General features: G+C 36.3%; 4 protein-coding genes across 5 annotated transcripts; 2 read left to right on the top strand and 2 right to left on the bottom strand.

Moving 5' to 3' along the window:
- Positions 1-4,925: 4,925 nt before the first annotated feature.
- LOC114729552 (transcription factor GTE8) lies at positions 4,926-12,106 on the top strand. 2 transcript variants are annotated; one of them, XM_028916571.1, is made up of 11 exons: positions 4,926-5,281; positions 5,687-7,051; positions 7,172-7,220; positions 7,300-7,431; positions 8,898-8,968; positions 9,118-9,190; positions 10,480-10,560; positions 10,646-10,761; positions 10,868-10,934; positions 11,063-11,193; positions 11,280-12,106. In XM_028916571.1, the coding sequence occupies exons 2-11, from the start codon at positions 5,813-5,815 to the stop codon at positions 11,547-11,549; spliced, it is 2,229 nt and encodes a 742-aa protein (XP_028772404.1). In that variant the 5' UTR covers positions 4,926-5,281; positions 5,687-5,812; the 3' UTR covers positions 11,550-12,106. The 2 variants fall into 2 exon arrangements, with proteins under 2 accessions (XP_028772404.1, XP_028772405.1); XM_028916572.1 differs by lacking the exon at positions 4,926-5,281 and having other exon boundaries at positions 5,293-7,051; positions 8,904-8,968.
- A 929-nt stretch (positions 12,107-13,035) lies between these two features.
- On the top strand, positions 13,036-14,324 carry LOC114729553 (TLC domain-containing protein At5g14285-like). The gene has a single exon (XM_028916573.1). The coding sequence runs from the start codon at positions 13,358-13,360 to the stop codon at positions 14,111-14,113; it is 756 nt and encodes a 251-aa protein (XP_028772406.1). The 5' UTR covers positions 13,036-13,357; the 3' UTR covers positions 14,114-14,324.
- Positions 14,325-16,489: 2,165 nt separating this feature from the next.
- On the bottom strand, positions 16,490-19,484 carry LOC114729566 (lysine histidine transporter 1-like). Its single transcript, XM_028916589.1, has 8 exons — positions 19,374-19,484; positions 19,116-19,273; positions 18,606-18,989; positions 17,558-17,951; positions 17,357-17,462; positions 17,153-17,244; positions 16,861-16,929; positions 16,490-16,756 (listed from the first exon to the last, which is right to left on the bottom strand). The coding sequence occupies exons 1-8, from the start codon at positions 19,452-19,454 to the stop codon at positions 16,658-16,660; spliced, it is 1,383 nt and encodes a 460-aa protein (XP_028772422.1). The 5' UTR covers positions 19,455-19,484; the 3' UTR covers positions 16,490-16,657.
- A 2,823-nt stretch (positions 19,485-22,307) lies between these two features.
- LOC114729559 (lysine histidine transporter 1) lies at positions 22,308-26,653 on the bottom strand. The gene is made up of 8 exons (XM_028916581.1): positions 26,529-26,653; positions 24,479-24,636; positions 23,938-24,321; positions 23,441-23,834; positions 23,239-23,344; positions 23,060-23,151; positions 22,897-22,965; positions 22,308-22,792 (listed from the first exon to the last, which is right to left on the bottom strand). Exons 1-8 carry the CDS (start codon positions 26,574-26,576, stop codon positions 22,694-22,696), a joined length of 1,350 nt encoding a protein of 449 aa, XP_028772414.1. The 5' UTR covers positions 26,577-26,653; the 3' UTR covers positions 22,308-22,693.
- Between the last annotated feature and the right edge of the window lie 1,192 nt (positions 26,654-27,845).

The raw sequence follows: 27,845 nt of genomic DNA, 5'->3' as shown, positions 1-27,845 counted from the left end.
ATTCTATGTGAAATGAAAGATGCGGACTTAAATCTGTTTGTTAAAGTATATATACGGTATAACATATTTTTGAAGAAGCGTTGCTTAAATCCTTAAAGCAAAATACTAGGTTAGAATCCAATTTTGAGCCTAGTGGATGACGAGAAGTTAGCATAAGTTGACTGTTCACTAAAATACCACTTTCAGTATATGTTGTTTTTAAAAAAAATACATTTGCTAACCATGTGTATTAACTAGAATTATTATTTGATAAAACTTTTAATATATGTAACTGCTGCAAAGACTATTTTAAGAAAAAATAAATAAATATGAGAAACGAAATGGATTGGAATTTTATATTTATGACCAAATTAAATTTTAAACTAACTTTTAGTATATGTTTAAAATTTCAGTTTATGGTAATGTAAATTGGTACATGATGAACCTATGAAGTTCACAAGGTGCCTTTGTGGTAATGGGGATATGCATCCAATTAACTTTGTGTGTCCCCTCCTAGGGAAGGAGGCTGACAAGGTCTTTGATAGAGACGTGAGTTTCAAGTAACAAAGACATAATAACAAATAACAAGCTCTCTCTATAAGCATGCACATAAATACATACATTGATGAAAATAAACAGTTTAGAGGGGAGAACAATAAATGAGAGAAAAACATATTGGAGGATAGGGGGTTGGGAAAATGGAGGGAAAACACAAGTGGAGAGAAAATGCATCTGCTCCTAATATGTTTAGATGAATAGGTGAAAAGTGTAAAAACATGAGGGGGGAAAAAAGTCATTAATTTTATAGTGAAAATAAAAAAGTATAGAGAAGATGTGGACCCATCATAGCAATTTCAGAACACGTATTCTATCTTTGGAATCTCTCAACTCTAGAAACTTTAAGAAAATACGTGAACCCATGCATGTTTTACTCCTGTCCTTTTCTCCTCCTTTTATCTTTTCATGCTGCTCAAATAGGAGAAAAATTATCTTCTTTCTTATTTTCTCATCTAATTTTCTCTTCCCCGCACTTCTTTCTAATCAGATGTAGGGTAGATGTATATATTAATATAAGCACAAATGGTACCAAGATATTACCTTCTGTACATGCACATGATGTTATTAAATAATAGTAGAGAATGTATATCTGTATAATTTGTAATATAAACACAAGGCTTGAAGTCTCTTGTTGGATGGAGAACGGATTTATTATTGTTATGCGCCCAAATAAAATATAGTACATCTGGTCCTTAATATAAGATTTTGTTTGACTTATATTTTGGTTCTAAATATAAGATCCGAATCTACTTTGTTTTTTATATTTATCTTTTTTTTTATAATATAGTCCTTTAATAATGGTAGTTCTAGATAACAAACTTGATTAATAAGAATATTTTAGAAAAAACAACACCTATTCATTACAAATAACTAACTTAAATAAGTTCCTTAATCTCTCCAAAATAGTTAACTGGTTTTATAATTAGGACCGGAGATAGTGCATGGAAATTTGATCTGTGCTTCAGCTTTGGGCTCTAAACAAAATTACAATTACTGTGTTGGCTACATTGGTTATCTGAACTTAATTAGATATGCTTGTTAAAATTTGAAGCAAACATGTTTGATAAATTTAAATAGATATATTGCTAAAACCAACGTGTTTGTTAATTTGTAAACGTACAGGTATTAAAACTATACAACCTCTAGTCCTTAATATAGGTGATCGATAACTTATTTAGAATTATTAAGAAAATTAGTTAAATTGGTTATTTGTTAAAAATATGTGTTAGTCTTTTTAAGCCACTCTCTTTAATCATGTGCATTGAACAAGCAGAAACCTTTTAAAATATATTTTGAAAAATGATGAGAATCATAATGGATTAGAGTTTAGTATTTATGATCAAATTCAAGGAGGTGGTATTAATCTTTCTTCCTATATGCACACTTTTTGAAGAGAGAGATGCTTTATGCATTGAAGCCTATCCTTCTCCTTCTGTTTTTATAATTTTGTAACAAGAATATCGTGGAGCAAATTTATTATATGTAATGCATTAGTAGCTCAGACTGTAGCGCTGAGTGGGTAGCCTGGTAGGTGGTCCTCCATCGCTTTAGGACAGATTCGAGAGCCTATAGCAACTGGCCGACAAATGTATAATAATTTGAGCAGGCACCTGGCGGTTTCTATTGCCTTCACTTGTGACTATTGTTTATAAATGAAAAAATATGTATATGTATATATATAGTGGGTACTGTGACAGTTTCTATTGGTCGTATTTCAGTGGCTTTATTCTTTTTGAATTTCTTGTTGCCTTTTTGTCCTTCCTTTATGACTATTGACAGCTCTTTTTCCTGTTTTCAGCTTCTAAAATTTTGGTTGAAGGGACCCAGACTTGCGTGTTAAGCAACTCGACAAGTTAAGTGTACATATTTATACCTAATTTTCAGTATCTTCATCGATGCCTGCCACTTGGAATAAGCCCAAAGGTACAGGTGGTTAACTACTGAAGCAGCGTATTCCAAGGAAGAGACAAGCCTCAATAAATATCTCTCAGAAAGTTTGCTGAGAATCTGCACATATCAGTTTGCGGCAAATACTCAATACCTCTGAAATGGAGTTGAGGAGGAGATCCTTATTCCAGGTTAAGTGTATCCGAAGGCGCTCCTTTTTTTCGTGTCAAAGAAACTCGAAGAAGACGCTCTAGATGTATTGTATTGTATCGTATTGTACTGTGTTCTGCCTCTTTCTGGTTCTGCCATATCAATCAATGTTTGCTGTTAAACCATCCCATTAGCTTTCTGTACTGTCTTCTCATGGTATGGTTTTTGTGGGTTAATATAATTTTTGGTTTCTTAAGTTTGTTTTTATTTAGATTTTGGTTGCTCAAGTTTCAAACTATAGGTTTTGGTCCCAAACAAAAAAAGATAGTCCAAGTTTTTATTAGATTATAAGAATCAATATTTTAAATGAAAAGAAACTTAAGGGATCGAAACTTATGGTTTAAAATTTGATGGACTAAAACCAAAATAAGATTAAAGGATCAAAATTTGTATTAGTTTGGTTCTTGTTATCTTGAACATGCTCGGGGGAAAATCGCTGTCAAATCTTCCCGATGTAAGGTGGCCCTCCAGATTCATTTCCTGGGATTGAGACTCAGGCTGTGCAGTTTTGTCATCTCTGCATGTGAAAACTTCCGTGTGAATGAGGGGATCTTTATGATTCAATTATTGGAATATCAAGGTTACTTTCTCATACGTGTCTGGTTGCTTTGTACCTGTAATCACTTTTTTTCTTTAGGAGGTGGATAAAGTTAAGTATGTATAGTTTGTCGTCTTCTGAAATGATCATCCCCCTTGGACTCCGCTGGTGTGTTTGCTTTAGTGATTCGTACGTTCCTTGGCAAAAGCACAGGACAACACGTAGACAACAATTGTCAATATGTTGTTTCATCAGAAAACTTTGTGCTCTCTCAAATGATCAGGTCGCACTTGGATGACCTATCCATATAGAGTAATATTATAATTCTTGTTTAGTGACTTTTCAAACTTGCCATATTCCTTATGATCAAAGTAAATCAAAAGACCTTGTTGGACTTTGGGTCATGTATTGTTCTGTACACAAATCAGTGATGTTATGCGCGCAGGAGGTTTGTTTTGTGACTTTGTTGTAACTTCAGGTGGTTCAAGCTAAATTTTAACAATTCAAATGAGTTTATGTTGTCATCGAGTTTGAATCTCTTTCATCATAATGGATCGTCTATGTGGCGGCAATAGAAGCTTTCCAGCTTAAAAACGTTTTGATTCGATGCCAGTGAGAAGTTTATTCTTGATATAGAAATCTCATACATATAGATCGATGGCCCAGTCCAATGCAGTTTTTGCACAGGCCCAGGCCTACACTTCAAAGATAGACAAAAAAACATGGCATGATTTCTAGATCCTTCTTGTATGTGTATCCGGGGGATTTTTTTTCCTTCTAAAACATAAGTATCCATCTATTAGAAGTAATCCTATTTGAGGTACTGTCAGGCACTAAATGTGGACATCTCTCTCAGTAGGGATTCGAATATTGGTTCATGTTGTGAGAGATTAACCCCTTTGCTAAACAGAACCCTTGTATCATTGTTTTTTTTTTTTTGAGCTGACAGTGGATCTCAATTTTGCCGCGGGGAAAATACATACAAGCCCATGAAAATCACATAATTTTTTTTCCGGAAAAAAAGAAAATAAAAAAGAAGACAATATGATTTTTCTTAAGTGGAAAATAATAAACGTCTTAAATGTAAAATAATAAAAACGATAGGTTTTTTTGAAGTGGAAAAATGAATTTATGGGCGGCATAAAAAAGTATTAGAGTTGAATTATTTAAACATTTTTATTCAACGCAAATAATATTTTGCCCACATAATTAATTTTTTATTTATTCGTTAATTTCTTAAATTTTTAAAGTGGTTGTTATAGATTATAATCACGTTCCAAAAAGAAAAATGCACGCAAGAAAAGAAATTGTGGCGGTTCTAAGAAATCAGCGCGGTAAGGACTGGCATGCAAAATGAAAATGCACAAACTCCATTAACAGCATCTCCTTAATTAATTTGCAACTCAATTTAATTTAATCAATCCCATGTGCTGGCGGTGAAGAACCTTCCTGAGTATTTTCTTTTTTAAACAAGTGTCAAGGAAAAGACCAAGCAGATCCAAAGGTCCTTATCTGCGGCTGTCAGACAAGTAAATCCTGTTTAATAATCTATTTTACCATATCTAGCGTAAGCTGTAAGAAATAATAATCGCCAAATGCATCTTATCCGTTGATTGTGAATCCGACGGCCATCTCTTGTTATAGCCGTTCCCCTTGAGATCTATTGAATTCAAAATCCTACGGCTTAGATTTGTTTGACCGTGATGTCGGAAGAAGGCGTGGATCGCCAATTCGCCATTTAGAAGCGACTGGAGTCTCGAGGGGTGGGTGGCATTTTCGCTCTCTGCTTTGGCGCTCTCAACCTCATCGCGCAGTCTAGGTCTTGAAGCTCGCTCTTGCAGTCTTGGTTTGAGCTTTTGGGAAGTTCCCAGTTCCTGCTTTATCGCTTGTCGACTTCTGATTTGGTGCATGCAACTGCGATTCTGCTAGGGTTTTACTTGAGCTGTGATCTTTCATCTTGCCGCTTCTTTTTCAATTGCGGCCTCTGGGTTTTCAGTGCTTCTTCTACTACTGATTTTCTTTTCTGGGGATCATTTTGAGTGATATTTGATTATTGGAACAAGGTCTTTGAGCTACCCTGAAGGCCGCAGAATTTTCGGTTGGCGACCGGTAATTGTTCTTCTGGGGCTTGGCTTCGTTAGATTTGAGTTCTGTGGTCTTTCTGATTTTCAACAGCTGGCTTATAATTACTTCATCGTCGGAAATTATTCTGTTAGTTCTAAGTGGAAGAGTTATATTTGGGACTCAAGAATCGCTCGAAGTGACTAGCGTCTATTTGAAAACCTAGTATTTGTTAATTCTCAGTTACACACCATATTAGATTACAGTAATTTTGATTCCAACCGTCTGCTGTATGCTTGTAAAATTTTACGCCCAAATTTGAAGAGCGTGATCCTTGAAAATTACCTTAATTTCCTTTCCTCCTCCACTAAGTGTTCATAATATTATTGTGTGGTTTCAAGAAATTAATGATAATATATTAAAATTTAACTTTTTCCGGGCATCTCTCAACAGTCAAATTACTGCGCTCGCCTTAAGTTTTTCTCGGACAACCAGAGGCGGTGTTTCCATGATTGGTATTGGACGTTAATCTGAAGGCGGCAGTCCCTGTCTCATGGTATAGTGATTGAAATCTTGTGCATGAAGATGGCCAAGAGTGGTAGGTACTCTGAAGGTTATTGTGGCAATGCAGTAGCGCCAGCTGGTGAATCAGAGGGGTCTGGTAGCTCAGGACAAATTGACACTGAAATAACTGTTTCAGAGGACTCAAGCGTTCCAACGAGGAAATGTATTAGTTTGAATTCAAGCCACCGTGACACCTTTGGTGTTCCCATGCAAGTTCTCCCCTTATCAAAACTATCACCATTTGAAAGAAAAGATTTGGTACATAGGTTGAGATCAGAGCTCGAACAGATTCGTGCGCTCCAGAAAAAAGTCGAAGTACAAAGAACAAATGCTATTGCATTGTCATCCTCTAGTGATATTCTTAGTTGTAACAACGGACAAAATGGTCCCAGAATAGTGAACAATAAAAAATCATCCATGTCCAATTCTGTACCAGGGAAGAAATTGAATCCGACTGGTAACAAGTCACGAGGATGGAACCGGGGATCTTCAGGTAAGTTTGAGTCTGCAACACAGACTTGTTCGCCAAATACTGCGAATGCTATGTTGCTGAAACAGTGTGAGGCATTGTTGAAACGTTTGATGAATCATCAATATGCTTGGGTTTTCAACACCCCTGTAGATGTTGTGAAGTTGAATCTTCCAGATTATTTTACCATAATTAAGCATCCTATGGATTTGGGAACAATAAAAGGCAAGATAACATCAGGAGCTTACTCAAGTCCATTGGAATTTGTTGCCGATGTGAGGATTACGTTTTCAAATGCAATGGCTTATAATCCTCCTGGAAATGATGTCCATACCATGGCTGACACTCTTAGTAAATATTTTGAAGTGAGATGGAAAGCAATTGAGAAGAAACTGCCAAGAGCTGATCCTCTTCCATTGCCAGAAAAACCAGACGCTCATGGAGCAGTGGAAACTGCTAGACCAATGCCTCCATCAAAAAAGAGGAAAATCACTTCGTTGCCCCCTAGTTCGGAAGCGATACCACCAGCTAAGCCGATTATGACAGATGAAGACAAGAACAGCTTAGGCAGAGAATTGGAGTCTTTGCTGGGAGAATTGCCTGTACATATCATTGATTTCTTGAAAGAAAAAAGTTTAAATGGTAGAGATTGTGGAGAGGAAGAGATCGAGATTGATATTGATGATCTGAGTGATGATACACTGTTCACACTACGGAAGCTTTTGGATGACTATAGGCAAGAGAAGCAAAAGGATATTGCAAAAGCTGAACCATGTGAAATAGAGGTATCATCCTCTGACATGACTGCTTAGAAATTCCGATCTCTCTTACATGTATGCCAAATGGATATCATGTATAGCACTTTGTCTGATTTCACTTACATTTATCTAAATCTTTTGTTGCAGCTCTTAAATGATTCTGGACCTAGCAATTCATCATTGCAGCCTTTTAAAGGTTATACAAAGTCTCCGAGTGCTTGGGCAAGTGCACACGCTCTAAATTGGCTTTTCATTTAGTTATTTTTTGCTTGCAGGTAATGATCTAGCTGATGAGGACGTAGAAATCGGTGGAAATGAGCCCCCTGTATCAAGCTGTCCACCTGTGGAGAGTGAAAAGGATAGAACTTATGGAATTGATCAACGTTTGAGCCCAGGAAGCTCCAGTGGTGAGTGATTAATGATGCTTCTGTGATGCCTTTTTGCGCTATGTGATTATGATGTTGTCTAGTAGTCATATGACGTGATTAAAATGACTTAATATTTCTGTTACTATCTAATACTTATGTAATGTGGCTCAGACGTAGGGATATATTGGATACTTGTGGGACATAACGTGGGAAAAGAGACCTTTTTTGGATAAAATTTTTACGTACAATTATGAATTTATTCTAAATATAAATATCAAGCTATCCTAAAGCTGCTTAATTTTATGCTCTTTTTTTCTTCTCTCAGCTTTATGCTTTTATTTTGTTCTTTGATTAGTGAGATCTTGTATTTCCCCCCCTCTTATTATGTTTCACAGTAGATATTGAATCTATGAGATGCATCTATTTTTGGATGGTAGCCATGATAATATCTGAATTTTAATTTTGATTTGGATTTGAAATGTAAAAATATTTTTTCTATTAGTTTCTTGAATTATTTTCTCTCGTTTTCTATTATCAATATGACTATTTCACAAGTTTTGTCTATGTCCAAGTAGAGGAGGTGGGTTTTATTTTGGACGAAATTAGAGATGTATTTTAGTTCTGCATTTCTTTAATAGGTCAATAATCAGTTTTTTCGGGGGTCACTATCCTCTCTCTATAAATGTTAAATTTCTAACAACTTAAATCTTAGTGAGACTAAGTAGCCTTAGTTTGCTAGGACAAAGTTCTAGGGGGAGGATGGCAATTAACAGATGTGCCCGGGCCTGGTATATGTGCTTTTTCCATTGATATGCGAATGTGTTGAGCATTTCAAAAAAATGATCTCTTCCGTTTTCTTTTCAGTTAGACAATATGTGGTAAATAAGAAGTTGAAGAGATTCCATGGTTAAAGGATGGCTTATTGCTTCCATCATTGCAACAAGACTTGTGGCTTTTATCGTTGTCTTCATTTTCCTTTTTTTAATCATTCTTGGTAGGAAATGGCATGCAAAAGGACAAGAATCAGATACGTCCATATTCAATATTTTAGACCTAGTTTTGCACATAAACTTCCTCTGCCTGTTCATTTTGCTGAGTTATAGTGTTTTGGGATCTCTTGGAAAGTAATTGAAGATAAAAGTTGTTCCCAACGTGTTGGATCTTCTGTAAGGAACTGAGTTATTTAATGCATGGTGTGAAAATGAAAGATGAAAGAAAAATAGGGAGGCTTGTGAAACTACTAGGAGGAGCAAGAGGTGACTTCCTCTTCACATGACCCTGTTTTAGTTCGAGTCTGTGTCTTAGAGGTGCCTATCAAATGTGAAGAGTCTCAAGCATCTGTTCTGTCACTAGTTCCAGAGGATCAATTTGGCTCTTCATGTTTTTATCTATGACCACTTTATGCTGTTCCATAGTTGTATGAAGCCGATTAATTTACTAAATGTACTTTTTCCCTTATTTCTATTATCTGATTGTTGCTGGCTATATCTGATGTCTGAATTCAGATACAGGTTCTAGTAGTTCCTCTGATAGCGAAGCTGATGATTTTAAAGCAAGTCAAGCAAACGCATCAGAGGTATAAGTGGGAAACTGAATTTGTTTATCTCTTATTATTGAATTTTAGCATTATGCCCCTTTAATTCTCAATGCTGTTTTCTCTTGGGTTCTCCTTTGTTGATTTCTTAGCAACGTGCACTGCAACTATTCATCTTTATTCTTCTCCAGGTACCAGAAAATTTGGGTTGTGAACCTCAGTTGGATGAAAAGGCCAGTGTTGTTGATACTCTTGAGAGACAACGTGAGTGATTGTTCTTGGTTTACTTGTTTGTCATCTTCTTTTTGGTTAAACCATTAGTGTTACTAATGGCAAATGAACTATGATCAGTTGTTGATGTTAGTGTCCAGTGTAGTGTACACGTGAGTTATTTGACCTTCCTGTGGTGTAAGCTGTGTTCTTTTCTCTGGTGCTTTTTAGGGTTGGCTGGGATTTTTTTTGGTGAATTTTATTATTTGTTTTTTGGATTCCTGCTATCAGCTGAAGGTGATGATTCAAACTTAGCATAGACTTGTGTTGAAATGCCTTGTTGAATTGATGTTTGAAGGCTCTTTCTTTTTTGGACAATTGTGTAATATTCTTGATTAATGCAAAGTAGAAGATTGTAGAAACATGTTCTGTTACTATATATTCTTGTTTAAACTTTTTGGTTCAAGTTTTGAACTTTGGTTAAATATTTATTCTTGTCTCTTAATAAAATAAGTTTCACGCACAAGAGATTATGAGCTTGTGCTTTGTGCACAATTAAATCCAAAGTGTCTTCTTCTTCTTCTTTTTTTTTTTTTTTGCATCAGCATGTTGTAGATCATAAGCTTTTGGATAGAAGTGACTTTTGACACACACGATGACATAATTAGTGAACAAAATTGTCTTCTCTTTAATTGCTAGTTGATTTACGATTAAAATATTCACCTAATATTTTTTACTTTAAACAGTGAGAAAAGAAAGAAGAAATTGTGCAAATTTGGTTAACCTGTGAGTACTTGTTTTAGTGAGGAAAAAAGTGCATTGTGGCGTTGGACTAAACTGTCATTACTTGAGAGGTTGTGCTCGTTGGCATATAATACTCATAAAAAGATTTTTTATTTTTATTTTTTGGGAAGTTACACATTCTCTTGTGCTGCATAATTTCTTGACTTGTGTGCTAGACATGCTCTTTTTCAATGCGCAGTATCAAATTTAATTTCATACGCGTAGCACCATGAACAGCATTCTAGTAAGATGTTTTCTTTGGAAACATTTGCATAGCTAATAAAGTAACGTAGAAAAACGGACTGTCTTGGTTGTGTGCTTTCTTCCTTTTGTGTCTCTGTAGTAATTTCTGTATCTATATTTTTTCCTCGAATTATTTTTGAAACTCTGTTGTTGCGTAGTCAGAATTTGGGCTAAGGCAGTAATGATTCACAATCAGTGGCCTTGTGGACCTCACCTAAATAATTCTAGTTGTATGTGCAAGTTGGCTCTATATTATTTGCCAATCAGGATTCTTGGCTGTTGCACTGGCTTGAGCTCTTAATCTCTATATCTTACAGAATCTGTAAGTGGGTTGGATCAACTTGACGATAATTCTCAGCAAAAACGGAGTTCTTTTGATTCAGACTGCTGTCAAGATGGTAAAAGAATATATTCAAGTCCTGGCTATTTATGGTTATATCAAATATGTTGTAGGGGAATAATTAGTTCTTGAAAATGTTGTAGGGGACAGCGGTCCAAATGAGAGACAGGTCTCTCCTGAAAAACTCTATCGAGTTGCTGTGTTAAAGAATCGGTTTGCTGATACCATCTTGAAAGCCCGAGAAAAAACACTGGCACAGGTACAGTTCAAAATTTGGGCCACTTGAACTGTTGAACTTATAGCTGATCCCAAAAAAAAAAAAAGAAAACCGTTGAGCTTACTATGCATGTAATTTGGCTGACCAGGGTGAGAAGGGGGATCCTGAGAAATTGCGCCAGGAAAGGGAAAAACTGGAGATGGAACGTCGGAAAGGTGGATTGGATTGGATGTTACATTAATATGCTTTTTATAGGAGTACTCAGCCTGTTTAGGCTGTTCAGCTTCATATATTAACTATAGCCCGTCTCTTGATTTAACAACTTTGATCATTGCCTGTGCAGAAAAGGCCCGGCTACAAGCAGAAGCAAAGGCTGCTGAAGATGCTCGAAAGCAGGCGGAGGCAGAAGCTGCTGCAGAAGCCAGACGAAAGAGGGAGCTTGAGAGAGAAGCTGCACGCCAAGCATTGCTGCAGGTAAATGAGCAGTGTAATAGTTGCTGGTACATTTGTCCATCTTTTTGCTCTGGATTTTATTCCAACATATACTGGCATCTGTGCAGATTGAAAAGACTGTTGAAATCAATGAAAATTCTCGCATTCTTGAAGACTTGGATATGCTTAGAGCTGCGCCTGCTGAGCAATTAGCAAGCTCTGTAGATGTGACTAGTCCTGATCACTCACGGGATGGCCTGGGTAGTTTTAAGTTTGGGGGTGGAAATCCCTTGGAACAGCTAGGATTATATATGAAAGTGGATGATGATGAAGACGATGGAGAGCCTCCTAGCATTCCAAATCCTGTAAATGATGTAGAAGAGGGAGAGATTGATTAAATTATGCTGAATTTGTAATCACTGAAGAATGTATGAGTGTATTTCCCTAAAAAAAAAACGAAGAATACAAGAGCAAAGTAAACTTATCCGGGTCCTGATGAACCTCTGGAACCATTTGGTTCTGATGAGTCAGTAATCCATCACAAAATGGACGAAGCATCTTTTCTTGTGGCAGCATTCAGCCTCTGGAAGACACGATATTGAGTGTGCACTACAAAAGGGGCAGTATGAACAGAAACGAAGGTCCTTTTGGCCCCATCCCTTGTAGAAGGGCAGCATACATTAGCCTAGTTTTTGGCCCGAACGTCTCTTTTCTTGGTCTAGTTAAATCTGTATAAAATATAGTTATTTAGATTTTCATGATTAGGAACGACTGATAATGGAAGTAGCTCCATGCATGGATATGCTGTGTGCCTGTATTTGTAATATGTTTGATGTATTTATTGGGACAATCTTGGTAGTTTGTCAGTTCCATGTTCAGAGGACTCGTAAACGTTTCCGCATGGTGATTTATTTCAGTGGAATGAGGGCCGACAGGAGGACTGAGTTGACCCTTAAAATAGGCGTACTGAGCCATTGAAGGTCATCAATGTTATTATCATTCAATATCTAGTTTCAAATAGCCGGAGTGCGATTATGCCCCGAAAACATTGGCACTCGTTATGAAATGAAAAATTACTAGGGATTCGCAATCAAACATTTGAGAGATGAGGTGGAAGAATGGATTTCGGTGGACACGGGATAAATTAAGATTTGAATTCTTCTTGTGTGTTGGTATCCAATTTCAACTTTAAGATGATGCAGTATCCGCAACACTCATCTCAATTTTTGAGATGATTTAATTTAGAAACTTTGTGGTTAATTTCTGCGGCTATTTAAAAATTATGATTTAATTTTGATAATTAAACTTTATGTTTCTTATCTTATTGATCACTTGTAACTTTAATATTGTTTTCAATAGAGTCATAACTGATTTTTTTGATACAGTACGATTCTGGGTATATATTATTTATGCTAATCAGTAAGCATAATTTTTATATTTCAAAATAATGTTGACAGTGTTGATTTTAATATGTTACTATGCAAAATATAAAAACTCAATAACTATGCTTTTTTAACAACATTGTATTATAATAAACTAGAATAATAAATTACTGGGTATAGCCTAGAAGTAAATTATGTCAATAGTTATGATTGTGATTTTTAGTTTTTTAATTTTTAGAAGACAATAAATCGTAATTCAAAATATTGTTCCGTCATCTCATATAAAGGATAACAAAAAAAGCAATTAAAAAACAGAGAGATAAGGGCAAGAGCAGGATTTCAAATTCATAGTTATATCCGCAGAATGGAAACTCCCGAGTAAAAAATGACCTGAACTCAGATACTATTGTTTAGCATCTTCACAGTCACAGATCAGGCTGACTGCTGTTAAATCCATGCAATCTTGTAGGAGGAGGCAGAACCAGAAATCTCTCCCAAGTTGCAAATCTTGTACTCTATTCCATAATATATATCAACTAACACGCAATAAGCCTTGGAAACTCAAACTCCATTGATTGAGGCTCCCATTTTTTTAGTTTTATTTTATCAGATTCCTTCTTCTTCGTCATATCTACCCTCCCTCCCTCTGCATCTCTGCCTCGGATGCTTCGTCTTTATTTTCCTAACTATCGATGCTAATGTAATTATTCTCATACTCTTTCTCACCCCTAATCGGAATCGACTCCCAAACCCTCAGAATATTCTTCCGTTTTAATCCTAAATCCCCTTCCTCTCGTCTCCCCATCTGAGGCTGAGGTTTTCAGATGGAGACTTCTGTGATTTCCGATTCCCGTTCCGTTCCCGTTCTTCTCCCTTTCTTCTCCGTCTTTCTACTCTCCTACCTCGTCGCCTACTTCATCGTATTTCGCAACTGGAGCCCTAAGATCCGACCCGAAGCCTCTAGCTGCTTTATTTCTCTTCTTCACGGCACGCCCGCCGTGTTCTTAGCTACCTTCGCCATCCTCAACGACCCGAACCGCGGCTTCGATGGTTTCAACACCCCGTTTCAGAAGATGGTTCTCGATTACAGCATCGCATACTTTCTCATGGATCTTCTGCACTACATTGTCTTCTTCCCTAGCGATGTTTTATTCATTGCTCACCACCTGGCCACTCTCTTCGTCATTTGCACCTGCCGCTACGTTGTTTCTCACGGGGCTTTCGCAATTCTCTTTCTTTTGATTCTCGCCGAGATGACCAGTTTGTGCCAGAACGTGTGGACGCTAGCCGGAGCGCGAAAGAGCGACGTCCAGATTGCAGCTAAGGTGTATGATATTTTGTCTCCTCCATTTTATATTTTGTATTCGCTAGTCAGGGGTCTTGCTGGCCCCTATTTTATCTATAGAATGGTAGCGTTCTACACGAGCGGGCTTGTCGATGGTCTGATTCCAAAGTGGGTTTGGATTTCTTGGGTTGCTGTGGTGTTGACGGCTATTGGTGTGAGTATCATGTGGATTTCAAATCTTTGGGTTGAACTGTATAGGGAAAGAACCAGAAAATTAGAGGAGAAAATAAGATAGGGCAATACTGTGTCCTGAATGTCATCCGCAATTCTGTTCATTAATTATTACTGGTATTTATTATACAATATCATACTTTGGATCCAATTCCTTCTTGTTCCTCTTTTGGGTAAATGGGTACTGGGGAGGGTCGTCGTCCTGAGTTGGTTCTGTTGTAAGTGTAACTATGAACTGCAAAAGATTTTATGGGAAGTTCAGTGTTTTTAATGCGCTAATTCCAGAATTTCTTTCATATATTTTTTTGGTTTGATTTCTATGAATAATGAATATAATCAAATTCACTGGGGTTATTTGGCAATCAGTACCTCTACCTTTGAATAAATTGATTTGGACTCCGTTTTCTCAGCTTTTGAAATGGGGGATTAAGTACAGATGTATTTTCATTTGAGCTGCTATCAAAGTTCTGGCTTGCAGCAAAATCATGTCCAGGTTGAATCCATCCTTAAAACGTAGTTTGGCACCAAAACACTACTAAGATGGATAACGCTAAAAGAAGGTAATTGAAAACTGTCTTAATGCAGAGGTCCGGCAAAGGGTGCTGAAACAGGGAACGCTCTTTGTGATTGGTAAACCCTGTAATATAAAACGTGTTTGGATGGAATCAAAATAATGTGTTTATCTTGATTTGCGCAAAAGATTGACAAACACCCTCCAAAATCAAAACTCAAAACGGTCATTCTTTTGCAACTGAGTAATTGCTAAATAATACTTCTTTCAGTTATTAATATAAGAATTAATTTGATTTTTATTTTGATTTTAAATATAAGATTTTAATTTATTTTGTCTTTTATATTTATTTATTTTCTCTTAAAATAGTCTTTGTAGTAATAATAATTCTAACTCATATATTTAATTATTACAGATAATTAATTTAATTAATTTTTTAATTTATTTAAATTAAGTAGCTAGTTTTTATATTAAGAAAATGAGATAACAATGCGGTCTTTTTCACTCCATCAGTGTATCGTGAAACAGAATTCTGCTTACCAATATGAACACAGCCTGCGAGAAAACGAAGCTTCGGGGCGTAAACTAACATTGCGTGGGCATGGCGTCAGTAGCAGCAGATATTCTTTAACGGAAAGGATATTGTTAGCAAAAGACGTTCTCTAACTCGAATTGATTTGCTGGAAAACACGACAAACTGACTTCGGCATTGGAATGATTTTTTTTTTTCTGGGGTCATAAAAGAGGGCCGATATCAAAGTTAAGAGGCCACGAAGATGGGAACTGACGTCACGTGAACGCAGTAATTGATGGTGGTAGCTAGAGGGATCTCAAAATGTTGTTTCCTCTGGATCTGGGGGGTCTGGGCGCATTCATTCCACGTGTGGAAAATGTCGCATTCTCACACATCATTCTTAAATGCGCGTGCCTCCTAGGAAATGTCACACTAACACATGATGGCTTTCTTCAGTTTTTACTCCAAAAGAAGATCAGATCCGTGGAACGGAACACTGACACGGAACAAGAAAAGTTGAACCAAAAATAAAGTAGATATTGCAGAAACCTTAACCTCAGGTGGCTCAAGGGATAGCTTCTTAGGTGAGGAGACCGTTGTCGCGGCTGCCCTTTGAGAAACAAACCATCAAATTGATTTGCTATGTTCCTTTGGAAAAAAAAATTCTCGCAGAATAAAGGGGAACTTGAATTATTTGGCACCCTTTTATGACGAAACTGAAGTGAAGATATATCTGATTGCGCAAGCATAAGCATAATGGAATGTGACAATTACCCATATAGAAAACTGTCACTTGGTTAATTCTGGCTTCTGTATTTAACCCTTCGTTGATTGATTCTTCTTCTTTTTGGGTAAAGCATAGAAAATGAGCTATACCTGATATGGAGCCAGTGTCGGGAAGGTGGGCCCCTACGAAGCTGCTATCGTTGAAGAATCCTATGAAATTCGTTCCATTCAAGGACAGCATTTACCATTGTCTCTACTTCTCTAAGACGTTCTCAGCAATTTTTCTTTTCTTTTCTTTTTTCCTAAATGAAAAGATGGATATAACCATATAAACATAAAGACCAAGGGAGCTGAGTGATTTGTCTAAATCCAGAAACCTTCGGGGTGAATCATCAAAACTACATAATTGTCCTTATATGTTATAAGCATTTGATGTTTGTTACGTTACCATTTTACTTTTTAAATCACTAACAACATACTCCATGCTGAAAAGTTTTATGTTTGTTCCTTTCTCGGTCACGTCAGTTTAGCTTTATCCACCTATCTGGAATCTGACTAATCTATACAATGCCTGAGATTACATTCCCGTGCGTCTCGAACCAGATCAAACGAAAATAATGCAATTAGGCTAACTAAAGTTTCATGGATCTCATACCCACATAACATCTGCGGGAGAACAATAATGTGCATAAATAATATATTGATACGCAGTTAAAATGGTATCAAACGCAAGAAAAACATGACGGAATATGGGGAAGGGAGATTTCAAAGTTTTGCTACTTTGTTCACGTAACTAGTTACATTAGTGCTTATTTCTATAGCATCAAACTTGAGGCTGGGTGTTGGTGAGCATCATCTTATTGGTAAAATCCATAGGTCTTGGCATTGACTATGATCTGCCTTAGTGCTCCGATGGGTGACACAACCATCAGCAGGATTCCCAAAATAATGCAGATCTGAAAACAGTGAAACCCCCTTAAGTAAACTAAGTCTAAGGTTCAGTAGTAATCAAATTTATGAAGTAAAAATAGTTAAATATGTATCATTCAAGTGAACATACCCAGTTGATGATCCAGGACAAGCTGAACTTCCGAGGTTTGTAAATAGCAAGCCATATAATGCAGGGGAGCTGACGAATCAAATCATGTCACAAAATGCAGTTAGCGAGCGATGACCTATCTTGTTTTATGGTACAAACAGAAATCATATAGGATGTCGGTTTAAAGTTTTATAATTAAGAGTTAAATGTCAAGTAATTTTGGGCCAGAAATTATATTATGTGCCTGTTTATTAAAAAACTTGGCGAGAAATTTATATACTGATTACAGAGAATAGAACAGCGAGGGACTTACATAGTAGGTTGTTGGGGCAAAAGCAAATCCTCCGAAGAATCCAAGCAGAGCGCCAAAGAAGGGGAATGTAATTGCCACAAACATAGTGAATGCTGAACCAAATCATTTATGCTTGATGAGAAGCAGATGGATGTGAACCCAATGAAAGGAACTTGATACAACTAAGAAACAAAGAAAAGAGAATAGGGATTCTTATGTTCTCACCAACATATAAATTGCGAACAGTGAAACGAAGGATACGAGATGGTTTGAAACGCCATTTCTTTACCATCACAGTTTCAATCATGTCAAAAACAGGCATAGCAAATAGCTGCAGAGCCAGAGGCACAAAAAGAGGCAAGAAACTTAGAAAATGATTCAGACATAAAGAAGAAAAATTTCACAGGGAAAGCACTACTTGCACACCTGGTAGCTTCCTATAACATGGACCACAACAAATAAGTTTGCTGCTACTATAAGCCAAGTTGGTTTCTCCAGAGAGATGAGGATATTATCCGCAACTTGATTACCAAACGTCCAATAGCCTATAAGAGCAACAGGGAAGTAGCAGAAGGCCACAATTATGTATGCTATGAGCACTCCTCTCCACATAGGTCCCTTTGATGGCTTCTCAGGAGATGAGGGGATGGTTGCTTGGATCTCCAGCACCACATTGTGTCCCGCATAGGCGAAAGCAACGTCTCCCAAAGCGTTGAAGAAGCCGAAGACAGTATTTGCTGAAGTACTGCCATTGTGTCCATACTGCACGTCTGGTTGAACACCCTTGTGCACAGAAGCCGCCCAGGCGATAGTTGAGTAGCTGCTCAATCATATAACATCCCAGACATGTTTATTTTTAAAGTTTTAAGACAAGAGGGTCAAGCAAAGGAGAATGGGGACAAAAGACTGTTCCATCGGAAACTAATGTATACAATTTCCGATATATATACTGCATCATCTGAGTCACAGCTTTTCAGATAAGATCATAAGAATAAGATCGAAGGCATGCCATGTTGTTTACATTACAGGAGCAAACCAACAAATGTGTCCCTTATATGAGTGTATGATGCATATTGCATAAGGTAGCCTCCACAATTGGAAGCTTAATACTAGTCATCATTAAAAAAAAAAAAATTCCAAAACACATTACAGGAGAATTCATGAGTTATTTGATAAAATAACTAGGACGAAATTAACTTCACTTTCAAGCAACTTGCTTGTATGCTAATTTTGCAAGGAACAAATTATTCTAATGATACATAAATCATGCATTTTTTTTGGCAACTAGCGGTACTGTTTTGTCCTTCAAAACCAAAATAATGCAAACAGTTCCTTCAAAAGAGTGGGCCCAGATTTTGAAAACGAGAAGTACAGACATAGAAAAAGAATGAGGAAAAGGACACAAAAGAGACATGTTCGGTTTACTAGAGAGTGTAGGGTTGACTCGCCATTGATGAAACATGCTAGTTCTTACCTCAAAGACATGACAGCTGCAGCGAGAGAGATTCCAGTAATGGAATTGAAGTTGGGGAGATGAGCGAGGAAGAAGTGAACGGAGGCGAAGATCATGATGAAGTAAGAAGTCTTAATGGGCTTGCAATTATTGCACAAAAGGTCATGAACTTTCTGCAGAGATTTGCCTCCGGTCACCATATACGCTATGTCCACTCCTACTTCACATATCAGTTGCTGCGGCACCACAATCCACAGTCCTAGCTTCTCTCCAAACGCGTGCTGACCCAATTCATGGTATCTGTCAAACCTCTTTCCCGGTACCATCTCATGCATCTCCACCATTTGCCACAGTGTGTACAAAGTTATTACCCATGATAATACCAGAATCACCACACCAGGTCCCCTGTATTCTCAGATCATCAGATAAAATTAATGCCCGGAAAATCGGACATGAACTGAAGGTTTGAATGAAGAAAATGACGAGTTTTTCGTAAAGATGGTATGTTTAATGTGAGTGTATTGGATGTACCAGCCGAGATGTGACATGGCGGAGGGGAGGCTGAGGACGCCGGCGCCGACTATGGCGGTGACATTGTGGAAAGCAGAGTACCACCATTTTGCGTTCCTGGAAGAAGTTATGGGAAGCCATTCATCTATTGCCTTCTGCTCCGCTGTTCGTGTGTCTACCTGTCATTTTTTCCCCACATTGAGGTCTCTCTAATCTCAACATATCAACAACAACAACGAGAACGCAGAAGTAAGCAAAACAGAGACAGAACAGGTTTACCTCGAAAGATGGGACGGAGGCTCCCTCTCTTTCTGCGGCATGAGCAGTTTGATTCATTGCAGACTCAGACTCTGTTCCCATGGAGATCAAGTTTGGAGCTTTGTGGTCGCAGAGTAGTAGAAAATAATCTGTGAAACAATCGAATGGGAAATATTTCAGACTTAAAAGCTAAAATCAACGCCACCGATATAGTCTGTGACGGAGACTCTCGGATAAGTCCGCCCGAAAGATGACGCCCCGTAATTCCAAGTCGGCAATTTGTTTTGCACGATCGACACTTATATATCTTTGACGTATATATAGAGATCTCATACATGTTCAGTATTAAGGCGAAATTAAAATATGATTACCTGTTAAGGTTATTGGTATTCAGCATACACGTATTTACTGATCAGTAAGAACGGGATGAACAGGGGATGAAGAATGAAACGGGGAGGGAATGTGAATGTCTGGCCGTCTACATCTATATTCAATGTAATGAAGGAAGGATTTTATGATCTTTCGCTACTGCCTTAAATAAACCAGCAAACGGTTTTGTGAGTATGTGATATGATAGCTATCCATATTTTGATCTGGATTCGTATTGGTTTTGATTAATGGAGTTTCTATTTCCATTAAAAAGTTAATTTTCAAGTTTTTTTACAATTGAAATATATTTTGGAGTTTGAAACCTCGGATTTTTTATGGACTAATTTGGCATTTTAATGAAAGAATGTCTAGCTGATTATGTTATCTTTTTGAATTTTGTGTGATTTCAATGAGTTGGGATATTTAAATTATCCTATTATTATATTTTAATTTGGATTTATTATGTTTCAATTAGGATTATGATCGATTTGATTAGGATTTATATTTGAATTTAGATAGATTATTCATATTAATACTGTTTTAAAAGGTGTTTTCAATTTTATCCGGACTTAAACTGAATTGCATTTCGTCTCTCAACTCCCTCCCAGCATTAAAAGTTCGTTTTGAAAAATTACCCTGCATAATTGTTTTTAATAACTTACAAATAAAAAATAGAATCAAACAAGTTTATGATTTAAGATTTTTTTTGTTTTATAAATTTCTAATATCTAAAAGTTAAATTTTAGAATTAATCGAACAATACAACATAGTTCTATCCATGTTCCAAACAAGATAACTTGAATTGGGCATCCGATAAATCGCAAGTCTGTTGTTTGCATTGAAGTGGTCAGCGTTATTTCATTGACTTGGCCACTTGATCCTTTATGTCATGTAATTATTCTGTTCTTATTTGTTGATTAATCAATTTTTAGAAATTCTTCGTATCCCGATTTGTGAGCCATGTCAAATTTGTAAAGTAATTATTTTTTAATAGTGTCTTTGGCACGGATATTGTTGAATTATTATAGTGTAAAGAGAGATTGGAAATATAGAGTAATTTTAAGATAATTAATTAATTTTAAACTGCTATACTTTTGTGTGAATTAATTAAAAATTACTTATAAATATAAATGGAGTAGGAAAAAAATCGTATAGGTTCATTAAACAAATAGGAGAACGCATACATGTAGCCTTTTTTAGTCTTTAACGAATGAATAAGTACTCTTTCGGTCCTAAATATAAAATCTTTATACATATTAGTATAAGAATCTTATATTTAAGATTGGAGGAGTATATTGTTTTATGTTGTGATGAATGGTTTTATAAAATGAAACAAAAATAATGTGTGTAAACACAATAAGGTGTGTTGGAGCTTCCAAAAAATGGATACCGTGAAGGTCGCCGTTCCGAAGTCATCCGATTGAAAAATATCGAAGTTTTTGGTGGTCGATCAATCCTCCATATAATTATTTTTAAATTTTTGTAATACTCGCTGGATGGCACGTGGCGGCAACCCCTAGGCCCAGAGATACGTTCGGAACCCATAACTTTAATTATATGAAGAAAAAAAATTTCAAGGCCAAAAAAAATTATATGAAAAAAATCAGTAAAAAATTTTTATTTAAAAATTGTATTAATCAGAAGAGACCTGAATTAGAATAGTTATACTTTATGTATAAATACATGTCAAGTCCTTTTTAGTTAATAAAATTTTTAAATAAAGACTTTTTTACTTATTTCTTTCTAATATTTTTGAATATAGTGGAGGTTGATAGTGTCACCCCAATCCTAGATAAGTTTACTAAATATAAAGTTATTTTGATTAATGTGTGGAATAAAAAGTGATAAAATTGGTTATCCTTATTCAATATATTATCTTTAAAAACACCCTGCCTCGTACATTTGGCTGGAGAGGATAGAAATTTGTAATGTTTTTTTAAAAAAACAAATCGGCCATTTAATAATTAAAATTTAATTCGTGGGATAAAAATGCCTCAATAAATAATAAGTAAAAGTATTATAAGACTTTATATTTAGGATTAAATCAAAAATTTTGAATAGACTTTATATTCTTGATATAAGAGCTAAATAAAAATTTAGAGATATTAAAAAAATTATTTAGATTGGTTATTTATCACAAAGGTATGTTGATGATTCTAAACTATCCTCTTGAATTATGTGTATTAAATGATTAGAATCATCTTTTGGTGAAAATCTTTTACAATTAATAGAGATATTTGGGAGGAATGAGAAACAAAATATATTGATATTTTATATTTAAAATTTAATTTAACTTTCAGCCAGCTCTTGTACCATATGATTCTTGGTACCACATTGAAAATTAAAGTATCTTCTTTGGTTTGATATATTAACGCGAAAAATAAGGTTAGCATTAAATTTGTGTTAATGTGATTTTTTTTCCCCAACAAATATATAAGTCGCTGTACTCGTGCACTTTTCACTTCTTCCGTCGTATGAAAGTTATTCTATACCCGGCCAAAAAATGAAAAAAAAAAAAAGCTATTCTACACCGCACAAATGCAATGTACGGGCGTTCGGCAGAATATAGTAAGAAATATTTATTGCAAACAGAGGTCCCCCACCCAATTCCTTCCCAGATAATCTTGGACCAGAGACAAAAGGACAATGGCAAATTTTTGGAAAATCAATGCCAATTCACACAAAAGGGGACTATTATTCCAGTTTTCCCATAAAAAGCACAAAGGCAATATGTACTTATAATAATAATAATAATTAAGAAAACACAAAGCCAATGTATATAATAAGATTCCTCTGCTCGTAGTTATCTTTTCCATCAGCTGGTTGATAGATGCATCATGAGCCAACCTATTTCGATCAGTTGCCATGATTTGCCAGTAAATCCGAGGAGTCAGGCTCTACAATACACATCCATGTGCCTCATTCGTTTCTATGATATGCATCACTCTTGGGTGAGTGAAGGTTTTTACTTTTTAAGAGTAAAACTTGTAGGTCTTGGCATTAATTATGATTGTCCTCAATCCTCCAATGGGTGACACAACCATTAAGCACACTCCAACCACAATGCAGATCTGAAATCCGTAAAGCAATACTTCAATCCATTTAATCCGATTTATCAAAGGGCAATTGATTGAAACATCATTAGAAAGGAAGAGAGAAAGAAATTATAACACACCCAATTGGTCCACCAAGACAAGCTAAATCTCCTTGGTTTGCAGATTGCAAGCCACATGATGCAAGGAAGCTGAGAGTCGAAAGAGAATGAATTGTTAAACCAAATGCTAATCATCAGGAGATCTTATTTACTAGATTGAGCTTTTCAATCATTCGACACTTACAAAGTATGTCGTTGGAGCAAAAGCAAATCCCCCGAAAAACCCTAGGAGACCGCTGAAGAATGGGAACGTGATGCCAAGAAACATTGTGGTAGCTGCAATGAAAGTATCAATATTCAGTTACACGCGAAAGCATGCACATTGACCGAAGATGGTATGGAAGCCCTTGAGAGTTTACTTACCCACATATACATTACGCACGACAAAGCGAAGCAATTTAGTAGGCCTGAATTTCAGTTTCTTCACCAACACGGTTTCAATCATGTCAAATACTGGCATTGCGTAAATCTAGACCAAGAAACACAGAACAACAACTTGGTTAGTTTTAGGCAGAAAAGGGAGAGCAGGCTCCAAAAAGCACAAGTCATAGCAAATTATCCTCACCTGATAGCTTCCTATAACATGGATAACGACAAACATGTTAGCCATAGCAATAAGCCATGCTGGTTTCTCTAATGTGATGAGAATGTTGTCATCAACATGGTTTCCAAACATCCAATAACCAATGAGAGCAACTGGGAAGTAGCACAAAGCCACGACTATATAGGCCACTACAACTCCTTTCCACATAGGACCCTTGGATGGCTTCTCTGGTGTGGATGGGATGGTCGCTTGGATCTCCAGCACCACGTTGTGCCCAGCATAGGCAAAAGCCACATCCCCAAGGGCACTGAAGAAGTTAAACACATTTCCTGCAGTGCTGCTACCCTTGTAGTTATAATCTACATTTTCTATAACACCCTTTTTCAGTGAAGCTGCCCAGGCAATTGTAGAGTAACTGTAGGACAAAGAAAAGAAAACAAAATAAATTCAAACTGTGCTTGTGTGGTCACTAATGGAAGCTGGAAGGAAGATAAAGAAAGGGACATATATATGCACACCTCAAGGACATGACTGCTGCTGCCAAAGATACTCCAGAAATAGCGTTGAAGTTGGGGAGATGGGATAGCACAAAGTGAGCTGAGGCGAAGATCATAATAAAGTAGGTCAATTTGATCTTATGGCAGCTCTTACAGACAGTGTCATGGAACTTCTGCAATGACGTTCCTCCAGTGACCATGTAGACAATGTTGACCCCAATTTCAACCACAAGTTGCTGAGGAACCACAATATAGAGACCCAATTTTTCACCGAAAGCATACTGACCCAGCTCATGGTATCTGTCGAAACGTCTCCCCGGAACCATTTCGTGCATCTCAACCATTTGCCAGAGAGTGTAAAGTGTGATGATCCATGAGAGGACTAGTACAGTAACACCAGGACCCCTGCAGAAAGAAAAATATTGCAATCGTCATATCGACAAACACCTAGTGTGCACTTCGTGCAGCTTGAAATGAGAGAAATCATTTTTGTTGCGTGATAATTGGACTCCAAGAAGGAAGAAAATATTGCAGAGAAATCGAGGTAAAATGCAATTCTTACCATCCAAGCTCGGACATTGCATAAGGGAGACTGAGCACACCAGCTCCAACCATGGCTGTAACATTGTGAAAAGCTGAGTAGTACCATTTTGCATTCCTTGCAGAAGTAATTGGAAGCCAGTCATCTATTTCCTTCTGCTTAGCTATTGTCTCTTCAGCCTGTTGGATTCACATAAAAATGAATAAATTAAGACACAATTCATCTCATTCACAGGAACAAAATAAACAGAAATGCATTAACGAATCAGAAAAATCCAGTCGTGGCGGCATGCAGAAACCGAGAAAGGGTGGGTCTGGCTTTTCAAGGGGCATTCGAAGTAATTGTTGAGTGTGGGTGAGGGTGTTTTTGTTTTACTCACATATCCGGGTCCAATGATTCGTCTAATCGAAAGGAAACAGAGACAACGCACTCAGGGAGTCCCAAACTTTTCGGAGATACAATGTAAAAGCAAAGGCTATTCGTGCGTTAGCTTGCAAAGTGCTTATGTTTATGTTGGAACACGACAGCTATGACTTTTGGCGTCTCCTCATGCCCCACAAAGCTTGACTTCCATTCTTTTTTTCATTTTTTTACCCCATTAACAAAAATCTCCATTGATTCATTACAAAGAAACTGCTTCACAAAATAACCACACAAAAAAAAAAAAAGCTTAACGCCATCGAAACGTTATCAGGATTTAAAATTACATTAAATAAGTTAATTGAACCTCATTGGGAACTTTCCGTTCTTCATAAAGCAGAATCTGAACCGAAAATAAAGATAATAGTTCGCCGTTTTGAGAATTAATCAATATAATTATAAACCACGCGCCATGTCCTTAAATATCGCTCAACTGGCCAATGAAAACACACAAGGGAGGAAGGAAGGTTGCGTGACAGAGAAGAAATTAAAGTACGGCCGACTCTGCCATTTGAATTACGATAATAACCTCCTTTCCCCCGAAGAGTACTCCGCACAGAAAGGGCATGTTGGGGCCTATAAAACTAATCCGAGTAAAATTTTGTAATGCTCGCCAATCAAGCACGGCATTTACTTTTTATATTATCATGCCATGTGGAAGCCAGAAAAGTCAAACAATGCGGAGATAGTAATAATATATTGAAAGGGGGAAATTATCTTAATTCTTTTCTTTTTTTTTAAAAAAGGATTTGGCGGTATATTAACCATACAATTAGCTGTGTGCATGACTACTCGAGCGTATTTTACGTCTCACCGTATCATATAAAATAGGAGGAGATATGTTCAAAACGTCCAAGTGGGGTGATTGATTTAAATGTATGCGTCCACATACTGTATTTTTTTATGTTTTTCAAAAACGTCGATTCAGAATAACATATTGGTCAACCATGGGGAAACGCAAGTATTCGGTCCTCTCTCTGGTTGTCATCCCATTATTTTTCAGGAATAATATTATCTTAAGATCCACCGGGGAAGAAGATGTGCTATATTTCTAATTAAAAGTCTCCGCAGGGACTGTTCATTTTCAAAAACACTATTAATTCAAGGACCTAAAAATAAAAAGGAGACCTCCTACGGCTGAGTTCGATCAAAACTCGGTGGTGGTTCCCAATTTAGGAAAATAATAATCAGAGAACGTCGTTGTGGAGAGGGATTGAATTGCCCAGAACAGTGTAGGATTATAGGATCTTGTAGCACTCACCGATATCACGTGAGTGTGCAACATCTGAGTCTACAAAAAGGTCACTGATTCATGTTATGAGAAGATTCAGGAAACGACAGGCCATTTCCAGGGCAAGAGGTCACGGAGATGAAGGAGAAAATCAGAAAGCAATCGGTTCATCGTCATGAAAATAATCAAACAAGTACGATATTTATCTCCTTCTCCCCCCAGAACCAGACCCAAAAAGACTCTGTCTTTTGTTTTTTCTTTGTTATCTCAAAATTTCAGGAACATTTGCAGAAACTAAAACAGGAGCAAACTAAAGAAGTGCGGTAGCTAAATAAAACGAGAAATGGTGGAAAAGTATGCGTCAACATATATATGTATATAGAGAGGGGGGGGGAGGAAGATGGAGAAAGAATGACATACAGAGTTAGAGCGGTCATAAGAGTCGTTGTTTGGAGCTTGAGTCCCCATGGGGCTGAGGGTGACGAAGAAGACAGATGGGAGTAAAGAACAGATGAGAGAGCTCAGCTCTGATATTATTATTTTGAGGGTTCAAAAAGATCACAGGCCGTGTCTCCTATATAAGCAAGTAGCAAACAACCGAAGGCAGGCAATTCTCGGACTATGACGTTTAAGTTGTTGACTTTTCTAAAGCCCGCCATTTAAAGAGAAACGAAATGACGCTGAAATTCAATAATTTTCTTCTGAGGAATTCAAATTTTTTATCATGTTTATACCATGATCTTCATCTTATTCCCATAGTTATGATTATATATAAGTTGATTAAATTATTGACCATTTTTTAGCCAAAACTATTGAACATAATTGAAATTGAAATTATAAAAGAAGTTTTATTTAGTACGTTCAGTTGAAAAGTTTAAAGTTGGCAAAATTTTTTTTGAAAAGTTCAATCCTCGACGATAATGATTAGTCTATAATTTAAAGGTATACTAGTATATAATTTTCAATAAAAAAAATATTTGCGTTAAGTCACTTATATCCATTAAGTTAAACTTTTCATCTATGTACATGTGTACTTGAAAAACTTAACTTGATGTAAGTGATATCCTTTCAATAGTTCTACGAGAATCTCTATATAATTGGGTCTTTTTAAATATAAACGAGAGTTGGTCATAAATCCCCAATTAAAAATTTATTTTGTGAATGCTCACTAAAATTATGTATGTGAGGTACTAAAATATCTCATGCAGCCATTAACAAAAAATGTAACTACCTTCCATAATATGTCAATGGCATTCCCTAATATAAATTTAGTTTTCATAATTTATAAATTAATGACTTTTTGGAGTATGCAATTAGTTTTTATAATGTGCAGTGCAATAATTATGTTTCGCAATGTGCAAAATAGCCTTCTTAAATGTAAAAGTAAAATATATCGATTACCCTTCTATTTTATCTCAATTATAGAGACATCCTCTTTATTTTAGAAAATGTATATAAATTTCTCTTAGAATTAAAACATATGTTACACAAACATCCCTCATATGTATAGGATTTTATTTTTATCCACCCAAACCATTAGTTGACCGTTAAGTCTGACTTTAAATTATTTTTTGACCAAAATACCCCTCTTTAAATTAATAATTATTTAGACATTTATATTTTCCAAAATCAAAAAATAATTATCTTTAAAATTTCTAATATGTTATAAAATTTATTAATTTTGATCTAAATCATAAAATTTTATAATTTTAATATTTTATCACATTCATTATAAAT

The sequence above is a fragment of the Neltuma alba genome, unplaced genomic scaffold, assembly GCF_004799145.2.
Source record: "Neltuma alba isolate B1F8T4 unplaced genomic scaffold, ASM479914v2 tig00012646_pilon, whole genome shotgun sequence".
In the NCBI taxonomy this organism is placed as follows: domain Eukaryota; kingdom Viridiplantae; phylum Streptophyta; class Magnoliopsida; order Fabales; family Fabaceae; genus Neltuma; species Neltuma alba.
Note: the sequence above shows the minus strand (reverse complement) of the source record. Positions and strands in the feature narration are given on the sequence as shown.